Source organism: Pristis pectinata, chromosome 34, assembly GCF_009764475.1.
Source record: "Pristis pectinata isolate sPriPec2 chromosome 34, sPriPec2.1.pri, whole genome shotgun sequence".
In the NCBI taxonomy this organism is placed as follows: Eukaryota; Metazoa; Chordata; class Chondrichthyes; order Rhinopristiformes; family Pristidae; genus Pristis; species Pristis pectinata.
In genome coordinates this window covers 4062339-4088843 of record NC_067438.1, presented here as the reverse complement: position 1 = coordinate 4088843, position 26505 = coordinate 4062339, and the positions used below count along the sequence as shown (strand labels likewise).

Here is a 26505-nt window from a genome sequence, read left to right as displayed (position 1 = left end):
CTTCTCCCCCTCCCAATAGGCGAGAGATACAAAAGCCAGTGATCACGTCCCACCAGTCTCAAGGACAGCTTCTGTCCTGCTGTTATAAGACACAAATGGATTGCTTGTATGATAAAGATGAACTCCTGATCTCCCAATCTACCTCATCATGCACCGTGCACCTTATTGTCTGCCTGCACTGCACTTTCTCTGTAACTGTAGCACTTTATTCTGCATTCTGTTACTGTTGTATTTCTTTTGTACCACCTCGATGTTCTGATGTGTGGAATGACCTCTATGGCAAAACAATGCTTTTCACTGTACCTAGAGACATGTGACAATAATAGATCAATTACCAATGACCAAATTATGAATTACTGTCCACACAGCACCAAGCGATTTGGAGGGATGTGGGGCAAATACTGGCAAATAAGACGACCTCAGTTGGGAATATTGGTCGGTGTGAACCAGTTGGGCCGAAGGGCCTGTTTCCGTGCTGTATGACTCTGTGGCTCTGTGACAATACATTGAGCAGAGGGATGGAAGGGGAGCACTGACACCATTGAAATGAGCTGACTGTATCACATTATTTTCCTTAAAGTGTCCAGACCGTGCTGTAACTAGAGTGCAATGTATCGATTTATAGAATATACTCAATCCAGGATACATTGTATCCAGTACATTCTGTTCCCAATGCACTGTGTGCAGATTATGCTCTGTACCCCGTGTTCACTATATTCAATACACTGTCTTCAATGCATGCAACAACATATAGAGTTTGATGTATTCATTGTTTTTGTATCCAGTGAAAATAAAAATGTATGTCCAGGATACAGGGGCTACTGTATGAAACGTGCATTGATCCCTGTGTACACTATGTATGCAGGGTGTGTTTTACCCAATGTTCGTCCTCCACACTGTAAGTAATTTCTGTTGTACATTGCGCTCAGTGTGCAGTGTGGTTCCTGTGTGAACTTTATTCAGTATTTACTGTGAGCTGTATTCACAATGTGTGCTGTGGTCACTGCGCGCTGCATTCAGTGTGGACCACGTTCACTTTTGTTCCATGGTCAGAGTTTATTGTCCCCATTGTGTGCACCGCTCATTGTGAAGCGTTCTCTGACATTACGTGCTGGCAGGATGCACCTCCCTTCACACAGCTGAGACGCCCCTGTGGTCAGCTCCCCGTGTTTTACCAAGAGGGACTGATTCTGACTGCCTACCCTATCTCTGTCTCTCGTAATGTTATAAACTTCAGGTCTCCCCTCAGCAGCGGCTCCAGACGTGGTTTATCCAACACTGCAAAAAGCACCTGCCCTCTAATCCAGGCAGCATCCTGGTAAACCACTGCTGCACCTCTCCAGAGCCTCCACATTCTTCCGATAAAGGGGCAACCCGAACTGAATCCAAAACTCAGATGCACTTGACCAGCCTTTTATACAGCTGCGTTCCCTGACTTCTGTTCCTTTTAATCCCCTCCGTCTGCTGATGCTCCCTCCCTGGTACGGAGACAGGAAATCACCTCAAGGGGGTGTGGACCAGAGTAATTCTCCACAACTGCCGCTGGACAGGGGGAGCACTGAGCGAGCACTTGGCATCTGTTGGCATATTCGGTCCCGACTGGGTGAAATCAGGGAAACACAGTCGGCATGGATGAGCTGGGCCGGAGGGCCTGTTTCTATGCTGTGTGGCTCTTTAGCTCTTGGACACCAAGTAAGATGGAGCTTCAACACGAACACCAAGGAAAGGCTCTGCCTTCCAGTTAATACCGGCCTCAATACCCCTGTGGTTTTGCACGTGTTGTAGAAATGTGACAGGATCTGCCAAACACCTTCAACGTCATAGGGCCTTGCTGTACAGTAGGAGGACCCTCACTGTGGACGTTAAGGCCTATTCTCCCGAATGATTGAGTGAGCCAGTCTCCGATGACTTAGAGCTCGGTGTCCAAACGCACACGTTTACAAGGGTCCCCTACTTTCTGCCAGTGAGTTTGGGGTGACCTTGGTGATTGAGTGGAGCTATTGTCGTTTGGAACTTTCCCATTGGTTCTGGGGATCAGCTCCTCTCCAGGGGGAAGCTTGTTGGAAATTGTTGTGTCTGTGAACGAGCCACACAGAGACAGGAGCTGGAGATGGACAAGGGCTTTATCCAGCACAACAAGCACGCGTTCTGGAATAATGTCTCGGATGAATCTTCTGGAAGAATCTCTGCTTGTAGTGCCAAATAAAGACCTGCTGACAGAAGCTCAGATTGTGTTCCGCCAAAGTCACTCAACTCCTAGCCTCATTACAGCTTCGGTTCAAACATGGACAAAAGGGTTGAACTCCAGAGAGAAGTGAGAGTAACTGCCTTTGACATCAAGGCAGCATTTTATCGAGAATGACATCAAGGAGCCCTGGCTAACCTGCAGTCGATGGGAATCAGGGGAGCACCCTCCACTGGTTGGGATCATCCCTGGCACAGAAGAATGTGGCGGCGGTGTTTGGTGGCCAATCATCTCAGACACAGGACATCTCTGCAGTAACTCCTCAGGGTAGTGCCCTCGGCCCAAACATCTGCAGCGGCATCATCAATGACCTTCCTTCAATGGTGAGGTCATAAATAGGAATGATCACTCATGGTTGCACAATGTTCAGCACCATCTGGCACAACTCAGATGCTGAAGCAGCCCACAACACAAATGCAGCAAGACATGGACAATATCCAGGCCTGGGCTGAGAGGTGGCAAGTAACATTCCCACCACACAAGTGCCAGGCAGTGATATCTGAAGAAGGAATCTCTGGGAATCAAAACGAAAGCAGGAAAGTCGTAATATAGGCAAACTCGCTGTCGCACAGACTGGAAAATTATGGAAAAATGAGGCCAGAGAGAAGGTCGCTGAAAGGTCACGTCAGAAGAAGTAATGCAGCAGGCAGATCGGGGAAGTGCTCAGACCGCAAGGCGGAGCAAGTTGGAGCAAAGATCAAGAGGTGGAGGTTGGAGCGCAGACTGAGTGCAGGAGAGTTTATCATTCGATCAGCAGAGTCACGACAGAAAAACGAGATCATAAACTAAAACAGCAAATTACAGAGAGCCCGGGGGGAATAGCTGTCAGGCAGATAGAGGCAGCTCCCGCAGAGATAAACAACGGTCAAATACCACAAAGGAATCTTGGTTCCTGGTGAATCGTTGTGAAATTGTAAAATCTGCATGCGACCGTTGTAAAACGAATATTGTAAAGCGCCGAAAATTTTTCGAATTAGCGGAGGATCCTTGAGCTCACACTCGGTGTTCCCCAGTGTACACTGTAACATGACCTGAATAAACTGTTATGGACTCAGTGAAAGTCCCTTTAAGATAGAGAGTGTGTGTGTATGTGTGTGTGGGGCGTGCTTACGTCAATAGAAGATAAAGGACGTAATGACGTTGTGGAAGAAGAAGAAGAAGAAGAAAGAGAGAGAGAGAAGGGAGAGAGACACCAGCCTGCTAGTTTTCTCTATCGATGGATGAGAAACAATAACTGTGTTTGCCACTGAAATCCATGTATGGAAGTTGGAAGTAATCCGGTGGAGTTCACTTTGTTGCTGACCTGTAGAAGGAAACAGGTATTTGTGTGTGGACGACCACGGTTCGGATGCTTTTCGGGGTGAGGAAGTCACTACCGAGTAAACACTGAAGTGTCGTTTGGGTTCCATCGTGGAACATCTGGATTTCGTATGTACTCTCTCTATGTTTTTCTACATCTACATCTTATCTTCAGACAACGGTGGTTGTTGAAGAAGCTCTTGCTCATGTTTCACCTTATGGCTTGCGGAACTGAACTTTAAGAACCATTCCGGAACTGGGAGTTTTGGACTTTGTCACACACACACACGAAGAGTTTAGTTTTGGGGTTAACGTTCGAGGTTTAACATTCTTGAATTCTAACATACTAACATTTTTTTTACTTTTATTTTACGTATTACCATAAGTAGTGATTAATAAAATAGTTTTTAACACTGAATCATGCTCAGTGTGTTTCTTTTGTTGCTGGTTTGTGACAAAATTGGGGGCTCGTCCGGGATAGTTCCCAAGGTTAACGAGTGTCGTCTGGGATTGTACCCCAGATTGACGAAATTTGTTCGAGATTCAATCCAAAGATTTTTGAGGGAGGTCTGATAAATTCTTTTTTAATTGGCTTGTGTGTGTGGAAACCAGCAGCAATGGATATTAAGGCATTTTTGGAGTCACCAACCCAAAAGGGATTGGAGGTGGCGAAAAAGGATGATCTGATAAAGATTGCTACAAGGCTAAACCTTACAGAAGTAAAGCAGTCTATGAGAAAGGCAGATATTCAGAGACTGATAGCTGGCCATTATGTGGAAAAGAAAGTGTTTGAGAAGGAAGTGTTAAAACAGTTTCCTGGCAGTGAAATAGCAATTTCTGAGGCACAGGTGCAGCTGGCAAAGATAGAGGCTGAACGAGAACAAAATAAATTAGAAGCTGAACGAGAGCAAAAGAGATTAGAGGCCGAACGAGAGCAAACCCAGTTAAAGATAGAAGCTGAACGCGAGCAAACCCAGTTAAAGATAGAAGCTGAACGAGAGGAAAAGAGATTAGAGGCCGAACAAAAGAAATTAGAGGCCGAACGAGAGATAACTCGGATGAAGTTAGAGGCGGAACGGGAACTAATTCGGTTAAAGTTTGAGGCAGAGGAGAAGGAAAAACAGAGGCAGCATGAGTTACAAATGAAGCGTAGGAGTTCGGAATCTGATTCTGATGATGGTTTTTCAGCCAGCAGGGAGGTTCGATTAGTCCCTCCTTTTGAGGAAGATCAGGTTGATCAGTATTTCCAACATTTTGAAAAGGTTGCTGTGAGTTCAAACTGGCCAAGGAAAGGATGGGCTCTTATGGTACAGAGTGTGATTAAAGGTAAAGCTCAAAAAGCTTATTCTGCTTTGTCTGTTGAGGATGCAGCTGATTATACCAAGGTAAAACAAGCTATTTTGAAGGCTTATGAATTGGTCCCTGAGGCTTATAGACAAAAATTCAGAGACTTGAGGAAATCTGCAGATCAGACTTATATGGAATTTGCCAATGGAAAGAGAATATGTTTTGAACGATGGTGCCTGGCTAAAAATGTAGATGGGGATTATGATAAATTGACAGAATTGATACTAGTGGAAGACTTTAAAAGATGTGTTCCAGCTGAATTAACAACATATTTAAATGAAAAGGCAGTGGAAACTTTACAAGAAACTGCTAGGTTGGCAGATGATTATGCTTTAACCCATAAATCCAAATGGGGACAACCTAAAACCTTTCAAAAGAGTTACAAAGACAATCCAGGTAACCAGAGATTAAATTGGGAGGTAATCAAAAAGGAAAAGATGAAAAGAAGCCAGGGCTGGAGAAATCTGTTGAGCGTACTTGTTATTACTGTAGGAAACCTGGCCACGTGATATCTAATTGTGCCCTTTTGAAGAAAAAGAAGGAAGCTGGGCCCAATGCTTGCTTTCAGGCAATTAAAAATCAAAAAGGTTTAGGAGATGCTGTTAAAGATCAGTCCTTGCAAGAGGGAAAAGTGGAAAAGTTGGAGGAGGTGAGAAAGGAATTCCGTTCGTATGTATCAGAGGGTTTTGTTTCACTGAATGATGAGTCACCCCAGGTGCCAGTGAAAATTCTTAGAGATACTGGGGCTAGTCAATCTCTCTTGCTGGACAGTGTTTTAAATTTTGGTGAAGAAAGTGACACTGGTGAAGTAAATCTAGTACGAGGCGTTACAGGTGAGACCATGTCTGTCCCTTTTCACAGGGTGATTTTAAAGTCAAAGTTCGTAGAAGGACCAGTCGAGATAGGGATAAGACCTAGTTTGCCAGTGGAAGGAGTTTCTTTGTTATTGGGAAATGACCTTGCAAATGGAGAAAGTGATCCTGTGGTACGGTTAACAACCAAACCAAGGATTGATGAGTCTGAAGATGATTCAGATGTTTACCCATCATGTGCGGTGACTCGAGCTAGAGCTAAAGAACTAGCCAAGACAGACAGTCCGGTGCAGTCTGATGTAGTTCCTTGTGACAGTCCTAAACAGGAAGAAGATTTTGATGCCTTATCTGAGACTTTTCTGTCTTCACTGGAGGATCAACATCCTTATAGTGAGCCTGAATTTGAAGATTTGTCTTTGTCGAGGAAGGATTTTATGGTGGAACAGACAAAGGACCCTGAGTTGACAGAACTGAAAGAAAAAGCTCTCTCATGTGAGGAGATTGAAAAGGTGCCAACTGGATACTATGTCAAAAATGGAGTGTTAATGAGGAAATGGAGACCTCCTCATGTTCCTGTTACTGAGGAATGGGAAGTTATTCATCAGGTTGTTGTTCCAAAAGTTTATAGGGATGAGATTTTAAACCTGGCCCATAGTATGCCTTTGGGTGGTCATTTTGGGGTGAATAAAACTGTAGGGAAGATCTTGAAACAATTCTATTGGCCTGGTTTGAGAAAAGATGTGGTGATGTTTTGTCGAACCTGCCACACATGTCAGATGGTAGGTAAACCAAATCAAAAACCCCCTGTGGCTCCTTTGAAACCAATTCCTGCTTTTGGTGAACCCTTTTCGAAGGTGATTGTGGACTGTGTTGGCCCCTTACCAAAGTCTAAGACTGGAAATCAGTATTTGTTAACCATCATGTGTGCCACTTCTAGATTTCCAGAGGCAATACCCCTTAGAAATATTAAGGCCAAGACGGTGTCAAAGGCTCTTGTAAAATTTTTTTACCTTGTTTGGTTTGCCAAAAGAAATCCAATCTGATCAAGGTAGTAATTTTATGTCAAAAATTTTTCAACAAATAGTCTATGAGCTGGGAGCAAAGCAGATTGTATCATCTGCATATCACCCAGAATCTCAAGGAGCTCTGGAGAGATTTCATTCTACTCTCAAAAATATGCTGAAGACTTATTGCTTTGAAAACACCAAGGATTGGGACGAAGGTATCCATTTACTTTTGTTTGCCGTTAGAGAATCGATCCAGGAGTCAATCGGATTTAGTCCGTTTGAGCTTGTGTTTGGACATAGGGTGAGAGGACCTTTGGAGTTGTTAAGAGAGCAATGGGTTAATGAGGAAGTGCACTTGAGTCTGTTGGACTATGTCCAAAAATTTAAAACTCGGTTGGAGAGAGTCTGCCAGCTAGCGAGAGAGAATCTGAAAACAAGCCAGATAAGAATGAAGACATATTTTGATAGACGTGCTCGGCCTAGGACATTCGCAGTGGGGCAAAAGGTGTTGGTATTTTTCCCTAGCCAAAATAATCCCTTGCAAGCTCGCTTTTCTGGACCCTATGTTATTGAATCTCGAGTGACTGATCTAACATATATAATCAAAACACCAGATAGACGCAAGAAAACACAACTCTGTCATGTAAACATGCTAAAACCTTATTATGAGAAGGATTCAGTTGTGGCCTTGGTGGATGGTGAAAAGGTTGTTTCTAGAATGCCTGATGTTGATGTTGAGGAAGGCCAATTTAGACCAAATATTGTTCCATCGAAACTAAAAAACCAAAATATCCTGGAGAACCTTGAAACGAAGTTGGACCATTTACAAGTTTCACAAAAACAACAGATGAGAGAATTAATTTTAAAATTTAAAAATCTGTTCCCAGATGTTCCAAACAGAACATCGATAATTACCCATGATGTTGATGTTGGGGATGCAAAACCAATCAAACAACACCCATATCGAATGAATGTGGAAAAAAGTAAACTTGTTGATCAGGAAATAAAATACATGTTGGAAAATGATATTATTAGACATTCTACTTCAAATTGGAGTTCGCCCTGTGTTATTGTACCTAAACCTGATGGAACTGTTAGATTTTGCACAGATTACAGGAAAGTGAATGCTGTAACAAAGTCAGATGCTTACCCTATTCCTAGAGTGGATGATTGCATAGACAGAGTGGGAAAGGCAAAATTTCTTACAAAGATTGACCTATTAAAAGGGTACTGGTGTGTTCCATTAACAGATAGAGGAAGGGAGATTTCAGTCTTTGTAACCCCTTCTGGATTGTATGAATACAATGTTTTGCCATTTGGAATGAAAAATGCTCCGGCAACATTTCAAAGAATGATTAATTCAGTGATTCATGGGTTAAAACATACAGATGCCTACATTGACGACTTAGTGACTGGGAATGATACTTGGGAAGATCACATCTCTACGTTAGAAAGGTTGTTTGAAAGACTTTCCAGGGCTAACCTTACAGTTAACTTGGCTAAAAGTGAATTTGGCCATGCCACTGTGACGTATCTTGGTTATGTTGTAGGTCAAGGCAAGCAAGCTCCTGTTCAGGCAAAAGTTCAAGCAATATCTGAGTTCCCTATTCCCACAGGTACGAGGACTGTTAGAAGATTTTTGGGAATGGTTGGATATTATCGAAAATTTTGTAAAAATTTTGCTGATATTGCTCTTCCCCTAACTAATCTTCAGAAGAAGGGAGTAAAGTTTGTTTGGACAGATTCTTGTCAAGAAGCATTTGAGAAGCTGAAAGCCATTTTATGCTACCATCCTGTGCTCAGAACACCTGACTTTGAAAAGCCATTTTCGTTAGCAGTAGATGCCAGTGATGAAGCTGCAGGAGCTGTGTTGTTGCAGAAGGGTGACCTTGATGATATTGACCATCCTGTAGCTTACTTTTCAAAGAAATTTAATGAGCATCAAAAGAATTATTCCACCATAGAGAAAGAATTACTGTCGCTTGTTTTAGCCTTGCAACATTTCAGTGTATATGTTTGCACTGCTCAGAAACCATTGACTGTGTATACAGATCATAACCCATTGGTGTTTCTGAGCCGAGTCAAAAACAAGAACAGAAGGCTGTTAAACTGGAGTTTAATTTTGCAAGAGTTTGATCTCATGATAACTCACATTAAAGGCAAAGATAATGTGATTGCTGATTGTCTTTCCCGATGTTAAATGGGAAACATGTATCTGTACTAATCTGATAGTCTGTAGTTGTGTAGCGTGATAATTATTAACATTACTAACTCTATGCGCGGTTAAAATTTTCTTGGGAAAATTTTTTTTTTAGGTGGGAGGTGTTATGGACTCAGTGAAAGTCCCTTTAAGATAGAGAGTGTGTGTGTATGTGTGTGTGGGGCGTGCTTACGTCAATAGAAGATAAAGGACGTAATGACGTTGTGGAAGAAGAAGAAGAAGAAGAAAGAGAGAGAGAGAAGGGAGAGAGACACCAGCCTGCTTGTTTTCTCTATCGATGGATGAGAAACAATAACTGTGTTTGCCACTGAAATCCATGTATGGAAGTTGGAAGTAATCCGGTGGAGTTCACTTTGTTGCTGACCTGTAGAAGGAAGCAGGTATTTGTGTGTGGACGACCACGATTCGGATGCTTTTCGGGGTGAGGAAGTCACTACCGAGTAAACACTGAAGTGTCGTTTGGGTTCCATCGTGGAACATCTGGATTTCGTATGTACTCTCTCTATGTTTTTCTACATCTACATCTTATCTTCAGACAACGGTGGTTGTTGAAGAAGCCCTTGCTCATGTTTCACCTTATGGCTTGCGGAACTGAACTTTAAGAACCATTCCGGAACTGGGAGTTTTGGACTTTGTCACACACACACACGAAGAGTTTAGTTTTGGGGTTAACGTTCGAGGTTTAACATTCTTGAATTCTAACATACTAACATTTTTTTTTACTTTTATTTTACGTATTACCATAAGTAGTGATTAATAAAATAGTTTTTAACACTGAATCATGCTCAGTGTGTTTCTTTTGTTGCTGGTTTGTGACAAAACTGATGTTCGAGAAACTCGCCCCCGCTGTCTGGGATTTCCTTTGTACGCTGTCCAGATCTGAACCGTATTTAAGACGAAGACTGGGCCCCACACTCCTGTTGTGGACGAGCCGATGTTGCGGAAGCCGCCTGATAAACAGTGTGAGGCTGTGCTGCAAGTGGGGAATCTATCCCAGTGTGCCGGCCGTCTGGGGCTGAAGGGGTTACAAAGCAGGCAGGGGGAAACCATTTCCATTTGTGGGCACAGCCCAGAACAAGGTAGACCGGACCTTACATTGGAGCCGGGCCGTGCATGGGTGAAGTCAGGAAGCTGCTTCACACGAAGAACGGTAGAAATCAGGACTTTACTGAAAAGCTGAGTGTTTTCCAGCCCATGACGTATAAAGCCCAGTCCTGTGCTTTTTCCTGCAGACACATCTCAGTCATCGCCGCTGCATCTGTCTCCTCGCAACACAATATTCTGTCCACACCCCCTGCTGCATGACATTAACTAATTTATTAGCTGCTCTACATTTATATTTAACCACCGTTTTACACCCCAGTCTGCCTCTCTTTAAGCCTCGAGCTAAACAAAACGAGATGCTGGAGGAACTCAGCGGGTCAAGCAGCATCTGTGGCGGGAAATAGACAGTCGACGTTTCGGGTCGAGATCCTTCATCTAGACTGTCGCAACCCCGAACGTCGACTCTCTATGTCTCTCCACAGACGCTGCCCGACCCGGTGAGTTCCTCCAGAAGCTCGTTTTTGACTCAGGATACCAGCATCTGCAGTCTCTTGTGTCTTTTTTTCAGGCCTGGTCTCTTTTAGTCCTGCCTTAGACAGAACCAGGTTCTTCTCTCCGGCTTCATTGATCTTCAGACCTGTTGAATGTATTTCTGATCCCTTCCTGATGTGGAAATCGCCACGTTACCTTCCCTCTGGACACTTGCCGCAAAACAACATGATTCCCTGAGACTGCAGCGTGTGTGGTGGATAATCGCAGTACTGCAGGGGTTCGGCAGCTCCCCGAGGGTGAACCGATTGCGAATGAGGAAGTGCGGGGAGTTAAAATGGCTTCGAAAGGCCAGGTTGAGAGTTGGACCGAGGAAGCAATTTGTCCCATCTGCCTGGATTTCTTCACCGATCCGGTTATACTGGAGTGTGGACACAACTTCTGTCGCTCCTGTATCACACGGTGTTGGGTCAGGGACGAGAGAAACTCCTGCATGGAATGTAGAGAGGTGTTTGACGACAGCACCCTCAGGGTAAATCGGGCCTTAGCAGTTCTGTCTGAGAAAGCTCGAAAATTAACTCTGAATCAGATAAAGAAGGAAAGTAAACTTCACTGCGAGGAACATCAGGAAGAACTGAAGCTGTTTTGTGAAACGGACAAGAAACTGATCTGTGTGATTTGCAGAGATGCGCGGGAACACAAGTCTCATAACTTTATGCCGATTAAAGAAGCTGTTGAAATCTACAAGGTAAAAATAACCCGATTTTGATCAACTGTTTACTCTCTTGCATCTTTATTGTCTAATTCCTTTACTCTCTGATTCGCAGGATCAGATTAAGTCTTCCTTCGAATCTCTCACAAAAATGAAGTCAGACTTCCAGGAAATGGAGCAACAACAGAAAGAGAAGATCTCCGGAGTTCGGGTGAGGCTTCCCTGTGCAGAATTTCTGATCTTGTTGGGTAGTTTTGTTCACTTTGATGCACAATCGCAGAGTAGCGCAGCTCCAGTGACCTGGGTTCGATCCTGACCGTGACCTCTGGTGCTGTCTGCGTGCAGTTTGCATGTTCTCCCTGTGTGCACGGCCGTTTTCACCCACATCTCAACGATATGTGGTTGCACGGTTAATTGGCGACTGTAGTTACCCTCGTGATGCTGGCTGGCATGTGAATTAACTCCTATGGGCTTGTGAGGGAGAATAAGTTTCAGAGAGACGTGAGTGAATGTGATTGATGGGATTGGTCTGAGAACCAGCATGGACGTTGATGTGCTGAATGGTCACCTTCCATGTCATAAGGGAAAACAGGAGAGAAATTTTCTAAATTAATCTTCACATTTTCACTTGACAGGAACAGTCACACAGCCTTCAGTCCCACATCACATCCCAATTTGCTGAACTGCACCAGATTCTCACTGAGAAAGAGAAGCACTTCCTCAGTGATCTCAGGGAAGAAGTGGAGAAGATTCTAAATCCAATGAAGAAAAAACTTCAAAAGATTCAAGAGAATTTAAATTCTATTCAGGAGAAACTCTCAAAATTACAGGAACGGATGAATGAAGAAGACAGCTTGATATTTCTCAAGGTGAGAGATGACATTACAATTTGGTTCAATTAAAGAACACAGTTACAAAATGGGGCGTGATATATTTAAAATGACTACAGTGTTTACCAGCCCTTGTCAACTGAGTTTGATCAGATAGATGTTTTGACTGTTCAGGGCTGTTGTTGTCCCCAAACCTGCCTCCCAGAATATCTGTACCTCACAGGACATTCTGCAACCTTTTTGGGAATGCGTTCTGGTTATCTAGACACTGAGCTGGTGATTGGCTCTGTGATTCCCATGTATAAAATCCCCCGAAACTCACATTAGGATCCAGTTACAGTCACATGCTGTAGGTGTGTCTGGTGCAGTGGGTGTGACGGTCTCTCTGTCGATCAATGGAAACTGAGGTTGAATTCCAGAAATGGACACACATATCAGACTTATCAGTTGGTTTTCATCAAGTTTGCTATTTTAGGGAAATTTGCACTGTCTGATTTCTTTTTCAGATATCTTCCACATGGGATTATATCCCATTTTACATCATAGACAGGCCATTCGGTCAATCTTATCCTATCAATTTACCTGCTTCACCAGCCTCCTCCCCCCTGCTCACCACACCCATGAATGGTGCCCCCAAATCCGTGGTCCCTCATGTGTTTATCCAACTTCCCCATTACATTCAGTCTCCACTGTCTGCTTCAACCACACCTGCAGCAGTGAGTTCCATTTTCTCTTCACTGCTTTTCTGCCATGATTTGTTGAAGACCACCTACCATTTTAGCTTTGACATTTGGTTTCCCAACAAGCAGAGATACTTTCTCCACTCCCGCCCAATCAAATCCGTTTGTAATCTGAAATTCCTCCATCCGATCATCCCTGACATTGTATCCAGAGAAAAATGCGCAACCTGTCCAGACTTTCAAGTAGGTTTCTTCCTCTAAGTTATAGCACAACTTTCATAACATTCCTTGTGCTTTGTCGCGTGGTTCTATGAACCTTCTGCAATATCCTCTGTCTATGTGTCAGCAGGAGTGCGAGTTGGGACGCGGGAATTTTCAGCAGCTTGTGATAACTTGGTTCACATTCCTGGTGTCGGGATGTGGACGGTCAGTCTCAGTCAATTCAGATTTGTGTTTTATTTATTTCAGGAGGAGACTCATCGGAAGATGAGGTAGGACATGGTCTTCACTGAAACCCAGCATAGATTTGTAAAATAGTTCAAATATCGCTGGTGCTCAGTTTATAACCGGCTGTTTAATATTTGCAGGATTAGTCATGATGCGCACACGTTGTCAGTGACTGATGGTGCCCTACCGGTTGAAAAATTCGATCACCCTATTTTGTTGAATACAGCATTGAGAGAAATGTTTGACACAATTAAGCAAGGTAAAGCACACAGTTTCCTTTGTCCTTGGTTATGAGAAACTTTTAAGTAATTCATAGACGCAAGGATTAGCTGTAACAATGGGCTGAATGGGAACTGAAGTTTTACTCCAGCACCAACCCCACCTGCTGGGAAGCGTCACAGTCACATGTTGAGCTGGAGATGTCAGATCCCTGAACACACTGACACAGGAGCACAATACAACCAATGCAGGGGCTGTTAGATTAACCACTGCATCCTGAGCCCACCCACACTGCACAAGCTCGGCAATACATGAGTTTGAATCCTCCCACAGTTTTCGGGGAATTAACAGTCAGTTAATGGATTTATAGGAATTATATAAGCACACAAAACCTAACCGGCCTGGCAAAGCTCCCCTCACACACACACACACACACACACACACACACACACACACACACACACACACACACACACACACACACACACACACACACACACACACACACACACAAAAGAAGGATTGGCAGATGTGGCCACAGCCTCCACAATGTACATTGTTAGTTCCCCTCAGTAAGCTGGAATCCATTCTCTTCAGACCCAGTGAATTTATTCCTTTGTGCAACTCACGCACATGCCACACATGGTCAACACACACCATACATGTGGAGACACACAGTAACACACATATACTTCAATATGCACTCTCACCTATATTTACTTCAATACACACACGCGCGCGCACACACACATACACACACACACACACACACACACACACACACACACACACACACACACACACAGAACCACATACCTAGACGCACAGCCAGAGTGGGGCACATGATCAGGGACACACACATATTTCCATTGAGGAATGAAACCTGCCGCCCTTACCCAGTCTGTCTGTTATGTGGCACCGAACTGCCCTCTGACCTGAATCGTCACATCATCAGTTCACGGACAGGCACCAGGGTGAGAGTCCTCGGGAGGATGTTCTGGGAAGGGGTTTGGCAGATGTTTAACCCCAGGGACTTCAACACCCATTTGTGGCCATTAAACTGTGTACAGTCTGTGGTTGTACACTGAGGCTCCAGTTACAGCTTTAGCTCATTTGATTTCTCCTCTCCCCACAAACCCGACCGTGCTGAGGTGGGTGGGTGGAGTGTTTGATCATTTCAGAAGCCGGGCCCTCCCTCCACTGAATCCCCAATGTTTATGCAGTTGTCACATCCTCGTTTCTTCCCCTCGGGAGGCTCTCTTATCATGTGGAGAAACAGGACATCAAGTCAGAATATGCGATCCCAACGGCAGCAACTCCCCCACATCACCAGTATGTCGACAGTAAGGAAACAGGTCCTTCTGCCGATCTCGTCCATTCCGACCAAGAAGTCTTGCTGAGCCACCCATTTGCCTGCGATGTCCCATATCCCTCTGAACGTTTCTATCCATGCACCTGTTGAAATGTCTTTTTAAACATTGTAATTAGACCTGTTTCTACAGCTTGCTCTAGCAGAAAATTCCATATCCCCACCTCCCTCGCTGTGAGATGCCCCACAGATCCCTTTTAAATCTTTCCCCTCTCATCATAAACCTTTTCCCTCTAATTTTAGACGACCCAATCATGAACTGTGACCATTCACCTTATATAAACCCCTTATGATTTCATTTACCTCGATAAGGGATCACTCCTCAACCTCCAGCACTCCAGGAAAATAATCCCAGCCTCTCCAGTCTCAGCTTGTACCCCAAGCCGTCCAGTCCTGGTAATGTGCTCCTGAAGCTTCCTGTCCAGCGGAATGACATCCTTCCTATAGCCGGGCAACCAGAAATGCACACAATACTCCAAGTGTGGTCTATCAACAACCAGTACAGTTGTAACATGGCATCTCAATTCCTGTACTCAGTGCCCTGACTGATGAAGGCAAGCATGCCAAACGCATTCTTCACTAACAGGTCTATGAGTCTTGCCACTTTCATGGAAGTATGTCCTTGTACCTCAAGGTCGTTCTGTTTTACAACAATCTCTGTCATTTACAGAGCAGTACAGGGTAAAATCAACAACAGAATAGAGAGCAAAGCCTCACAGCTACAAGACAAGTGCTTTGCAGGTAGAGTGTAAGGTACAAGCTCAAACAAGGTAGATTGTGAGGTCAAGAGTACACCTCATCGTATAAGAGAACCGTTCAATAGTCTTATCACCGTGGGATAAAAGCTGTCTCCGATCTGCCTCCATCTCCACCGCCTCTCAGCAAGAGCTCTCGTTACCATTCCCCAACTCTCCATCACCACCACAGACTCTCCACACTCCGCACACTCCCCACTCGCTCCCCCCTTCCAAAAGTCACTGCCCCACCCCCTGTCGACAATCCCGGGAATCTCCCTTTCCACTGACATCTTTTAAAACACCCACTGACTCCCACGGTTACCCTGGCGACACCTCTTCCCACCCTGTCACTTGTAAGGATGTCATTCCCTTCTCTCAGTCCCTCCGTCTCCGCAGCATCTGTTCCCATGATGAGGTTTTCCACTCCAGGACATCCGAGATCTCCTCCTTTTTCAGAATATGTTGTTTCCCCTTCACCACCGGCAACGCAGCCCTCACCCGCACCTCCTCCATTTCCCGCACGTCTGCCTTCACCCCATCCACCACCACCGCCCCCCCCCCCCCGACTTAACAGGGACAGGGTTCCCCTTGTCCTCCTCGACCACCCCACGAGCCTCTGCTTCCAACACAGCATTCTCTGCCATCTCCAACGGGATCCCACCACCAGGCGCATCTTCCCCTCCCCTCCCCTCTCCACTTTCCTCAAGGATCGCTCTCTCCGCGACTCTCTTTTCCACTCGTCCGTCCCCTCTGATCCCCCTCCAGACACTGATCCCTGCAGCCATCCCAAATGTTACACCTGCCCCTCCACCTCCTCCCTCACCACCATTCAGGGCCCGAAACAGTCGTTCCGGGTGAGGCAGCGCTTCACATGTGAATCCATCGGGGTCGTTTATTGTCTCTGCTGCTCCCGGTGCGGCCTCCTCTACATCGGTGAGACCCGACGCAGATGGAGGGATCGCTTCGTCGAACACCTTCGCTCCGTCCGCCGTAACAGTCAGGATCTCCCGGTGACCAGACATTTCGATTCCACTTCCCATTCCCACACTGACATGTCTGTCCACGGCCTCCTCTGCTGCCACGTTGAGGCCAGACGCCGATCAGAGGAACACTTCATATTCCGCCTTGGTTGTCACCAACCTGACGGCAACAACGTCGATTTCTCTAACTTGCGGTAACCACTCCCCTCTACCCCCGTCCTTTGATTTCCCTTCTCCCTCTGGCCCCATTACCCCTTCTCTTTCCCCTGCCCCGCCCCCACGACCTGCCCCTCACCCACACCTTCCTCCCTCTGGTTCCCCACCTCCTTCCTTTTATTCCATGGTCCACTGCCCTCTCCGATCGGATTCCATCTTCTTCAGCCCCTTGCCTCTCCACGCGAATACCGCCCAGCTTCTCACATCAATCCCACTTCCCCCCTCCCCACCCATCTTTCTTCCCCCCTCACTTGGACTCACCGATCACCCGCCAGCTCCTACTCCTCCCCCCACCCTTTTATTATGGCTTCTTCCCTCTTCCTTTCCAGTCCTGATGAAGGGTCTCGGCCCGAAACGTCGACTGTTTATTTCCCCTCCACAGATGCTGCCTGACCCGCTGAGTTCCTGCAGCGTTTTGTGTGTGAAACTCCCCGCTCTGTCCCAGAGAAAAACCCCGGGAAGAAGTATGTTGTTCATCCGGTGCAGTTGGGTGAACCCCATTGAAGGTTTGTGTCGGCCGCCCGACCGTCCCTGAGTCCGAGCGGCCTCTACCCCGGTGCCGGGGTCGCCCTGCCCGAATCTCTCCCCGATCCCCGGGAACTCTCTAATTCTTTGTTTCTCCCCCCAGTGTCTGTGACCCTGGATGTGGGAACGGCGAGTCCGTGGCTCGAGGTGTCTGAGGATCGGAAGAGTGTGAGATGGACCCGGACCCGCACTCGGAGGTGTCTCCCCGACACCGGGAAGAGGTTCACAGTCTGGTACTCTGTGCTGGGATCGGAGGGATTCACATCGGGGAGACATTACTGGGAGGTGGAGGTGGCGGGGAATCGGGGCTGGAGTCTGGGAGTCGCCGCAGAGTCTGTGGAGAGGAAGAGACGGGTCGAACTGATCCCGGTAAACGGATTCTGGACCATCGGGCGGGTTGGTGACGGGTTTTATGCGAGAACCTCCCCCATATCCCGTCTCTCTGCCGGTGCCATCCCCGGGAGGGTGGGAGTTTATCTCAGTTACGGGTCCGGGACAGTTTCATTTTACAGCGCGGACACCAAGTCCCATCTCCACACCTTCACTGGGAATAAATTCACGGACAAACTTTATCCTTTCTTCGGGACTGAGGATGAAAACCAATGGCTGAGAATCTGCTCCGGTTCCGCTCCTTGTCTGTAACCGGGTCGGGTCCCGGGACTGGCGTCAGGAGGAAGTCAGTGTAAATATAAATGTGAGGAGGGTGAAATAAACACGAATTGACATTAGAACTGTCGACCCATTAATTTTAACGCGTTAACTGCATCCGTCAGCGGAACAGAAATACTTCCGTGAAAATGGAAAATTGAGCCGCAGGCGGCGGCTCTCCCGGGTCTTAAAGACCACTGTACAGAGATTGGCGCCAGGGGTGGTGCTGACTGGAAGGGAGGGGGGTAAAGTTGTGACGGGGGGAGGTGTAAATAGGAGGGAGGAGGTGAAATTGGAAATGACCAGAAGTGAGAGAAAGAAAGCTGAATGCTGGGAGTGTGAGATACAATCATCTGTCTCAATTCAGTGTCGACCCCCGAGGGCTGTAACGTGCCCAGTCAGAAGATGAGGCGCTGTTCCCCGAGCTTTGTGGAGACTCGTTAGAAAAGTGCAGGAGACCAAAGGCAGAATTCAGCCTGAGAGCGGGATGGGGAATCAAAGTGACAGCAGTTGGAGGCTCAGTTCCCCCGTGTATTAGTATTGCTTTATCATTGTCACTTGTCCCGATCATTCAGGTCAATTCATTACACAGTGCAGTTACATTGAGTTAGTGCAGAGTGCATTGAGGTAGTACAAAGTAAAATGTCACAGCTGCAGAGAAAGTGCAGTTCAGGTAGAAAATAAGGTTCAACTTCACAAGGTAGATTGTGAAGTCAGAGTCCATCTCATGGTATAAGGGAACCGTTCAATAGTCTTATCACAAAGGGATAGAAGCTGGTGGTATGCACCCTCAGGCTCCTGTATCTTCTGCCTGATGGAAGAGGAGAGAAGAGAGAATGTTTCGGGAGTGTAGGGTCTTTGATTATACTGGCTACTTCGCCAAGGCAGTGAGAGGTAAAGACGGGACTCCAAGGAGGGGAGGCTGTTTTCCGTGATGCGCTGACTTGTGCCCACAACTCTCTGCAGTTTCTTGCGGTCCTGGGCAGAGCAGTTGCTGTACCAAGCCGTGATGTATCCAGGTAGGATGCTTTCTATGGTGCATCAATAAAAGTTGGTGAGTGTCAAAGGGGACAAACCGAATTTCGTTAGACTCCTGAGGAAGTAGATTCCCTGGTGAGTTTTCTTGGCTGTGGCATCTCCGTGATTTGACCAGGACAGGCTATTGGTGATGTTCACTCCCAGGAACTTGAAGCTGTCAACCCTCTCGAAATCAGTGGACCGAACGGGAATGTTCTGGAAGGTTGAAGTGGTGAATGAGAGCAGGAAGCAGCACCAATACAGACATGATGTACCTGAGAAAGAGGTGAGGGAGGGATCTGGCTGCGACTGAAACAAGGAATGTTTCACGTATCCTACAGAGAGGCCGGCAGAGCCTGGATCCCAAACGGTTCCCACATGGAACCAATAATTCGAGTTTGCACTCATTTTTGATGAAATCTGTTCCAAAGGAAATGCATCTGTTGTGAAAAGAGGAAATGCTGGAAAAACACAGCAGGTCAGGCAGGATCTGTTGGGAGAGAAAAGGAGTCAGGGTTCCACGTCGGTGATCTCTCAGGGAACTGATGCCAACGCTGCCTGACCGGCTGCGTATTTCAAGCATTTTCAGTTCCATTTATTTGTTCTACCACTCTGGAAAAAATACGGCAGTTGGTTCATCGTTGTTCATGAAGAGCTGGTCATTGACTTCAGGACATGGGACCGTGTACATGCACCTGTCTACATCAATGGTGCTGAGGTCGAGGAGGTTGAGAACTCCGAGTTCCTTGGAGTGAACATCACCAATAGTTTGTCCTGGTCCAACCATGTAGACGTCATGACCAAGAAAGTTCACCAGCGTATCTCCTTCCTCAGAAGTTTAAAGAAATTTGGTGTGTCTCCATCGACCTTCACCAATTTTTATTGACGCAGAATATAAAGCCTCCTATCTGGATGCATCACTGATTGGTATGTCAACTTCTCTGCCTGGGACAGTAAGAAACTGCAGAGAGTTGTGGGCACAACTCAGTGCATCAAGGAAATCAGCCTACCTTCCATGTACTCTGTCTGTGCATCTTCCTGCCTTGGTGAAGGAGCCAAGATCATCAAAGACCCCACCACGTGGGTCATTCCCTCTTCATCCCTCACCCCTCAGGCAGAAGATGCAAGAGCCTTAGGGCACATGCAACCAGGCTCAAAGTCAGCTTCTAGACCACATTTTTAAGACTACTCAATGGTTCCCTTATACGATGAGAAGGACTCTTGACCTCGCAATCTGCCTTGTTATGACCTTGTCTTTTATTGTCTACCTGCAACGCACTTCCCTGCAGCTGTGACATTTTACTCAGTATTTTGTTCTTGTTTTTACCCTGTCCTACCTCAATGCACTGTGTATTGAATTGACCTGTATAAACGGTATGGAAGACAAGTTTTTCACTGAACCTCAGTACAAGTGACAATAATAAACCTATACCAATACCAAATAATGCCCTAAATTCTGGGAGACACAACAGACTGAGTCGTGGAGAAAAAAAAAATCTGCTGGCAGAACTCATTGCGTCAAAAAACAGAGTCCTGATGCAGGGTCTCGACTTTAGTGTTAGGGGCTTCTAGCTGCCTTGCAAGAAGGCTTCCTCGCTTGACCCCTCTGCTTCCTCTCCTGTGGTAGTAGAACCCTAAACTGTAGTCCTTCCCCACCGAGCAATTGCGTTGGCTGCACCCAGCTTTGGTGCGTCCCTCAGCACGTACTCCTGCAGCCTGGAATGCGCCAGTCGGCAGCATTCCCCTACGGACATCTCGCGGTGCTGGGAGACCAATAAGTTTCGGGCAGACCAAAGGGCGTCTTCCATGGAGTTGATGAACATCCAGCAGCAGTTGATGTACGTCTGTGTGTCTGTCACTAGAAACAGCCCGTAGATCACAGAATCCTCTGTTACATAGCTGCAACAATCCCTCGCTTGGCTGGCAGTGAGAGGGGCCCTCCTAGTCAGATCCTTCCTGCATGGTTGAAATATCAGTCCCAGCGCGCGCTGCCCCCGGGATGACTGCGCTGGGGACGAGACGGTCGCCCACCTCTTTGTGGAGTGTGGGTTTGCGAGGAGAGTGTGGCGAAGGATGCAAGGCTCCTTGTCACGGTTCAACCCCAGCAGCTGCGTAACAGAGGATTCTCTGATCTACGGGCTGTTCCCGGGGACACACACGGAGACGGACATCAACTGCTGCTGGAAAGTCATCAATTCGTTGAAAGACGCCCTTTGTTCTGCCTGAAACTTGTTAGTCTTCCCGCACTGCGAGATGTCCGTGGGGGAATACTGCTGACTGGCACATTCCAGGTTGCAGGTGGTCGTGCCGACGGACGCACTGAAGCCGGGTACGGCCAACACAAGGGCTCAGTGGGGAAGGACTGCAGTTTAGGGCTCTTCTTCCGCTGGAGAGGGAGGGGCGGGGTCAGGCGAGGTAGCCCCTTAAATATTGTAAATATGGGATTGGGATAGAGCCCCAGGGTGCCACACGAGTGGCATCGGTGCTGTGGTTTGTATAAATAGGTAACACTAATGATTGATCCGTACACGAAAGTAAAGGTTCGCACTGTTTTATTTTTGTTTCTAGTTTGTTTTTTTATGATGAATAAAGCTGATTTTGGAATAATAAAAAAGGCAGTTCTCCCAGGACGAGGCTGTCCCATTGCACTGCGGGTGTGCTGACGCCTGCAATGTCCCCAGATGCCGGACACTCGACTGCAACATTTGTGGTAGTGGGGGACAGCGTTCGCGCTCTCACCTGATTTACAATTAAATTGTTCCATATTTTTGCCCTGTACTCCACACGTTCACTTGAAAATCATTTCATTATAATACCCTAAATTTCTTCCCTGTCAAGCTCCACTTCCCAGTGCTCCCAATATCTGCGTGCAACGTAGACCTCACCACATGCTCTGACCAACAAGCAGAAAGACCTTGCTTGACTGGCAGTGAAAGTTGCCCTCCCCGTCAGGACATTCCTCCATAGATGACATATCACTCCTCCATTACGCTGTCCTTGGACCGTCTGCGGTAGAGAAGTAACCAGAAGGATGCAAGGGTCCGAGAAGGATGCAACAAGGGTCGGTGTCCAGGTTCATCCCCAGCAGGTGCGTGCCACAGGACTCTCTGATCTACGGGCTGTTCCAGGGGACACACACCCAGACAAGTGCTTGCTGGAAGGTCAACAAATTGGTGAGAGACGTGACCGAAACTTGTGGGTCTTCCAGCAGAGTGAGATAGATGTCCGTAAGAACAGTAATTGCACTTTATTTTCCTCACATTTCCATCAAATTCCGAACCCTTCCTCACATTCACATTAACTCTCACCCCCCCCCCCCCCCCCCCCCCCCATCCCAGCCCGTTAGATTTGACCACTCACCACACTAAGGGGAATTTGCAGCAACCAATTAACCCACCAACCCGCACGGCTTATTTGCCCATTCTCCCAACCTGTCCAAGTCCTTCTGCAGACTCCCTGCATCGGCAACACTACCAGCCCCTCCACCTATCTTTGTATCATCTGCAAACTTGGCCACAAAGCCCTCAAGTCCGTCATCCAGATCATTCACATATAAGTAAAAAGTAGTGGACCCAATCCTAACAACAACTAGTCACCAGCAGCCAACAAGACCAGAACTCCTTTTTTCCCACTCTTTGCCTTCTGCCAGTCAGCCAATCTTCTATCCATGTTGGTACTTTTTCTGTAATAGCATGGGCTCCTATCTTGTTTAGCAGCCTTATGTGCGGTACCTTGTCAAAGGGCTTCTGAAAATCCAAGTAAACTACATCCACTGACTCTGCTTTGTCTCTCATGCTTGTTACTTCCTCAAAGACTTCCAACTGATTTGTCAGGCAAGATCTCCCCTTAAGGAAACCATGCTGACTTCGGCCTATGTTATCATGAGCTTCCAAGTACCCGAAACCTCATCCTTAAGAATAGACTCTTAACATCTCACCAGCCACGGAAGTCAGGCTAACCAGTGTATAATTTTCTGTATTTTCCCTCCCTTGTTAAAGAGTGGAGTGACATTTGCAATTTTCCAGTCCTCCAGAACCATTCCTGAATCTAGTGATTCTTGAAAGATCACTACGAATGCCTCCACAATCTCCTCAGCTACCTCTTTCAGAAACCTGGGGGTTAGTCCATCGGGTCCAGGTGACTTATCTGCCTTCAGACCTTCAGGTGATGTGTTGTACTGCTTGATGTGGGAGCTGGTCGACCCCACTGTGGTTTCTGCTGACCAGATCCCAAAGTTGTGCGAGTCGGTAGGTTAATTGGCCGTTGTAATGTGAGGGGTAAAATATGGGGGCAGTTCATGGGAATGTGGGGACAATAAAATATCGTGTAATATTAGTGTAAATGGGTGTTTGCTGTTTGGTGTAGACTAAAAGCATACGGTATGATGCTATGACTTTCTATTCCCTCCATATCCACTGGGTTTTATATTTAAAGTCAATATCTCCCCTGAGCACTGAAACGTGGCTCTGGAGCTGACACTCTGCCCCAATTTATTCGAGGCAGGATATTTAAATCCAGGACTGTTCGTCTCAAAAGGTTAACTGGAATCTGAGAATTCCTGAGGATTGGAAATGCTCCACTTTGTCACTGAACAGTAAACGCTGCCGGGAGTTTCTGCGTCTCACAGTGGTGTCACGAAGGAGAAAAGTGAAGATCGAAAACTGTTAAATTCGGCACATAATATGACTAATCCACTGCTCCCCCAGCACACACCCCACGACCACCCTTCCACCTCCCCAAGCACCCATACGCCTCCTGGACAAGGACAACCTACAGCCGGCACTCAAAGCCTGGAGCGATACCATCAGGACTCCATCCCTCGCATTGAACTCAGCGGGCTCCGATGCTCGGTGACAGTGCACGCCTGAAGATATAATAATGTAAGAAATAGAATAATGCACGGCCTAATCAATCCCGTGTGTCTGTTCCACCGTTCAAAAAGATGCATGCTGATTTTTACTTAAGCGAGGTTTTCCTGTACCAGCGACATCATCGGTGATGCCCGTACATATCTGAAAATCTATCGATTTCTCTCTTGACTACTGAGCGTCTACTGCCCTCTAGAGTACAGCATTTTAATTGTTTTCTGGATGGAAAAATAATACTCAAGAGACAGAAGATGCAGGAATAGGACCACAAAAATTGTGGAAGAACTCGGGGGGTGGGGGGTGGGGGGGGTCAGGCAGCGTCTACAGAGGAAATGGACAGTCGACGTTTCGGGTCGTCGCCCTTCATCTGGATTTCTCTGTTCTTTCCTGAACCAGCAACTCTTTATTTTGAGACTGTGATTCCTGGTTCTAAACCAACTCGGAGGAAATACCGCCTTGCATCTGAATATTTTTTTTTAAATCCGATGAAGGGTCCTGTACCTGTAACGTTAACCGTTTCTTTTTCCACAGGTGTTGCGGGTCCCGCTGTGTTTCCAGCATTTTCTGTTTTTATCACCTTGCATTCTCTATTTCTTTTTTGTCGTCTTCTTTCATCTCTTCTTAAATTCTCAGGTTACAATTGTTCCGGAACAATCTGTAGGAACCATACTTAAAGCTTTCTTTAAAAAATGCACCATCTCCGACAACCTGACAGAATGCCTTGTCCGAGAGTTCTACCTTTTAAAAAAAAATTCAGTGGTACTTTATTCAAAATAATTTTAAAAATACAAACGAATAAAACAGAATAATTCATAGTTGTGATATTCAGTAGTGTGAAAATAAAATGAAAAGAACAGACAAACATTGCACCATTGCAGCCATGTGGCTCCCTGGGGATAAACCTGTTTCATTGATCGAGTGGCTTCACCACCCAACGTCACCCATGTGGGGTAGCGGAAGGAGCCCACATTGTGGACTTTACCTGCAGAGCCTTAGCATTGGCTGCATCGAGCTTCAGTGCATCACGTACTCCTTCCGCCGGGACTGTGCCAGACTACAGCATTCCCTTACAGACCAAACTCCGGGAGGACCAAAGGACGTCCTTCTCCGAGTTTATCACCTTCCGTGAAGTCTGTCTCGGTGTGTATCCCCGGGACCAGCCCTCTGTCACGCGGCGGAGGGGGCGACGGATCCTTGCATCCTTCTCTCGATGGCCGTTACCCCTCCACCGCAGACGGCCCTAAGACAGCGTAAGGGGTGAGATGTTATCTCTAGCGGAAAGTTGTGACGGGGATGGTACCTCTCATAGCACGCCACCGAAACAAAGTGTTTCTGCCTGTTGGGCAGATCAGGTGGTGAGTTCTACGGTGCACAGAGGGGTTTAATGTAGGGATTGGGAGCACTGAAAAATGCAGCCTGATAAGGCTGTGATTAAGCTTTGCAACTGCTCATTGGAACAGAGAAAAGCAATGACATACAGAAATTGTATATACCAAGTTGAATGAAACTTAAAATAAATGTATGGAGAATAGGACAAAAATACGAAATAATAATATCTATCTTTCAATTATAAATCAGGGGAGAGCGCGAACGCAGTCCCCCACTACCACAAATTTTGCAGTCGAGTATCCCGCATTTGGGGACCTCGCAGGCGTCAGCACACCCGAAGTGCAATGGGACAGCTTCGTCCTGAGAGGACATTTTTTAATCCAAAATAGACTTCACTCATCATAAAAAAACAAACTATATACAACAGTAAAACAGTGCAAAACCTTTACACTCGTGTACGGATCATTTTTTTTAATAAAGCAAACACAGCACCGATGCCATTCGTGTGGGTCTACTTTGGCAATTCTTCGTCAGAGGGAATAGAAAGTCATCATTTCTGTCTTTTAATTAAATAGCAGGGAAGAGCAAGAGCGCAGTCGCCCACTACCACAAAATTTGCAGTCGAGTATCCCGCATTTGGGGACATCGCAGGCATCAGCATACCCGAAGTACAATGGCATAGCTTCGTTCTGGGAGAACCGCCTTTTTTTATTCCAAAATAAACTTTATTCATCATAAAAAAAACACTGCACAACAATAAAACAGTACAAACCTTTACATTCGTGTATGGATCAAACATTAGTGTTACCTTTTTCTATTTAAAAAAACACAGCACCGATGCCACTCGTGTGGTTCCCTGGGGTGCTACCTCAATCCCATATTTACAATATTTAAGGAGCTTCCTCGCCTGACCCCGCCCCTCCCTCTCCAGTGACAGAAGAGCCCGAAACTGTAGTCCTTCCCCACCGAGCCCTTGCGTTGGCTGCACCCAGCTTCAGTGCATCCCTCAGCACGTACTCCTGCAGCCTGGAATGTGCCAGTCGACAGCATTCCCCTGCGAACATCATGCAGTGCTGGAAGACCAACAAGTTTTGGACAGACCGAAGGGCGTCTTTCACCAAGTTGATGACCTTCCAGCAGTAGCTGATGTCCGTCTCTGTGTGTGTCACCGGGATCAGCCCGTAGATCAGAGAATCCTCTGTTACGCAGCTGCTAGGGATGAACCGTGACAAGGACCCTTCCATCTTTCGCCACATCCTCCTCGCAAACCCGCAGCCCGCAAAGAGGTGGGAATCCCGAGAGCAGCGCGCACTGGGGCTGATGTTTCGACCATGCAGGAAGGATCTGACTGGGAGGGCCTCTCTCACCGCCAGCCAAGCGAGATCTTTGTGCTTGGTGAGTTCTGGCGATGAGGCATTCTGCCATATGGTCTGCAGAGTCTGTTAAGGGAACCATCACATAGTA

The 26505-nt window shown here is 46.6% G+C and overlaps 1 protein-coding gene and 1 non-coding gene across 2 annotated transcripts in view; one reads left to right on the top strand and one right to left on the bottom strand.

Moving 5' to 3' along the window:
- LOC127585830 (uncharacterized) overlaps positions 1-17887 on the top strand; it is a 56337-nt gene extending 38450 nt beyond the window's left edge. The window contains exons 15-20 of the mRNA XM_052043528.1: positions 10713-11212; positions 11292-11387; positions 11812-12045; positions 13155-13177; positions 13274-13392; positions 17283-17887. Coding sequence (XP_051899488.1) covers positions 10713-11212; positions 11292-11387; positions 11812-12045; positions 13155-13177; positions 13274-13392; positions 17283-17821 — 1511 coding nt within the window. The 3' untranslated portion in view covers positions 17822-17887. The remainder of the gene's footprint in view (positions 1-10712; positions 11213-11291; positions 11388-11811; positions 12046-13154; positions 13178-13273; positions 13393-17282) is intronic.
- A 7400-nt stretch (positions 17888-25287) lies between these two features.
- LOC127586152 (U1 spliceosomal RNA) lies at positions 25288-25450 on the bottom strand. Its single transcript, XR_007958657.1, has one exon. It is a non-coding gene; the product is annotated as a U1 spliceosomal RNA (small nuclear RNA).
- Positions 25451-26505: the final 1055 nt, after the last annotated feature.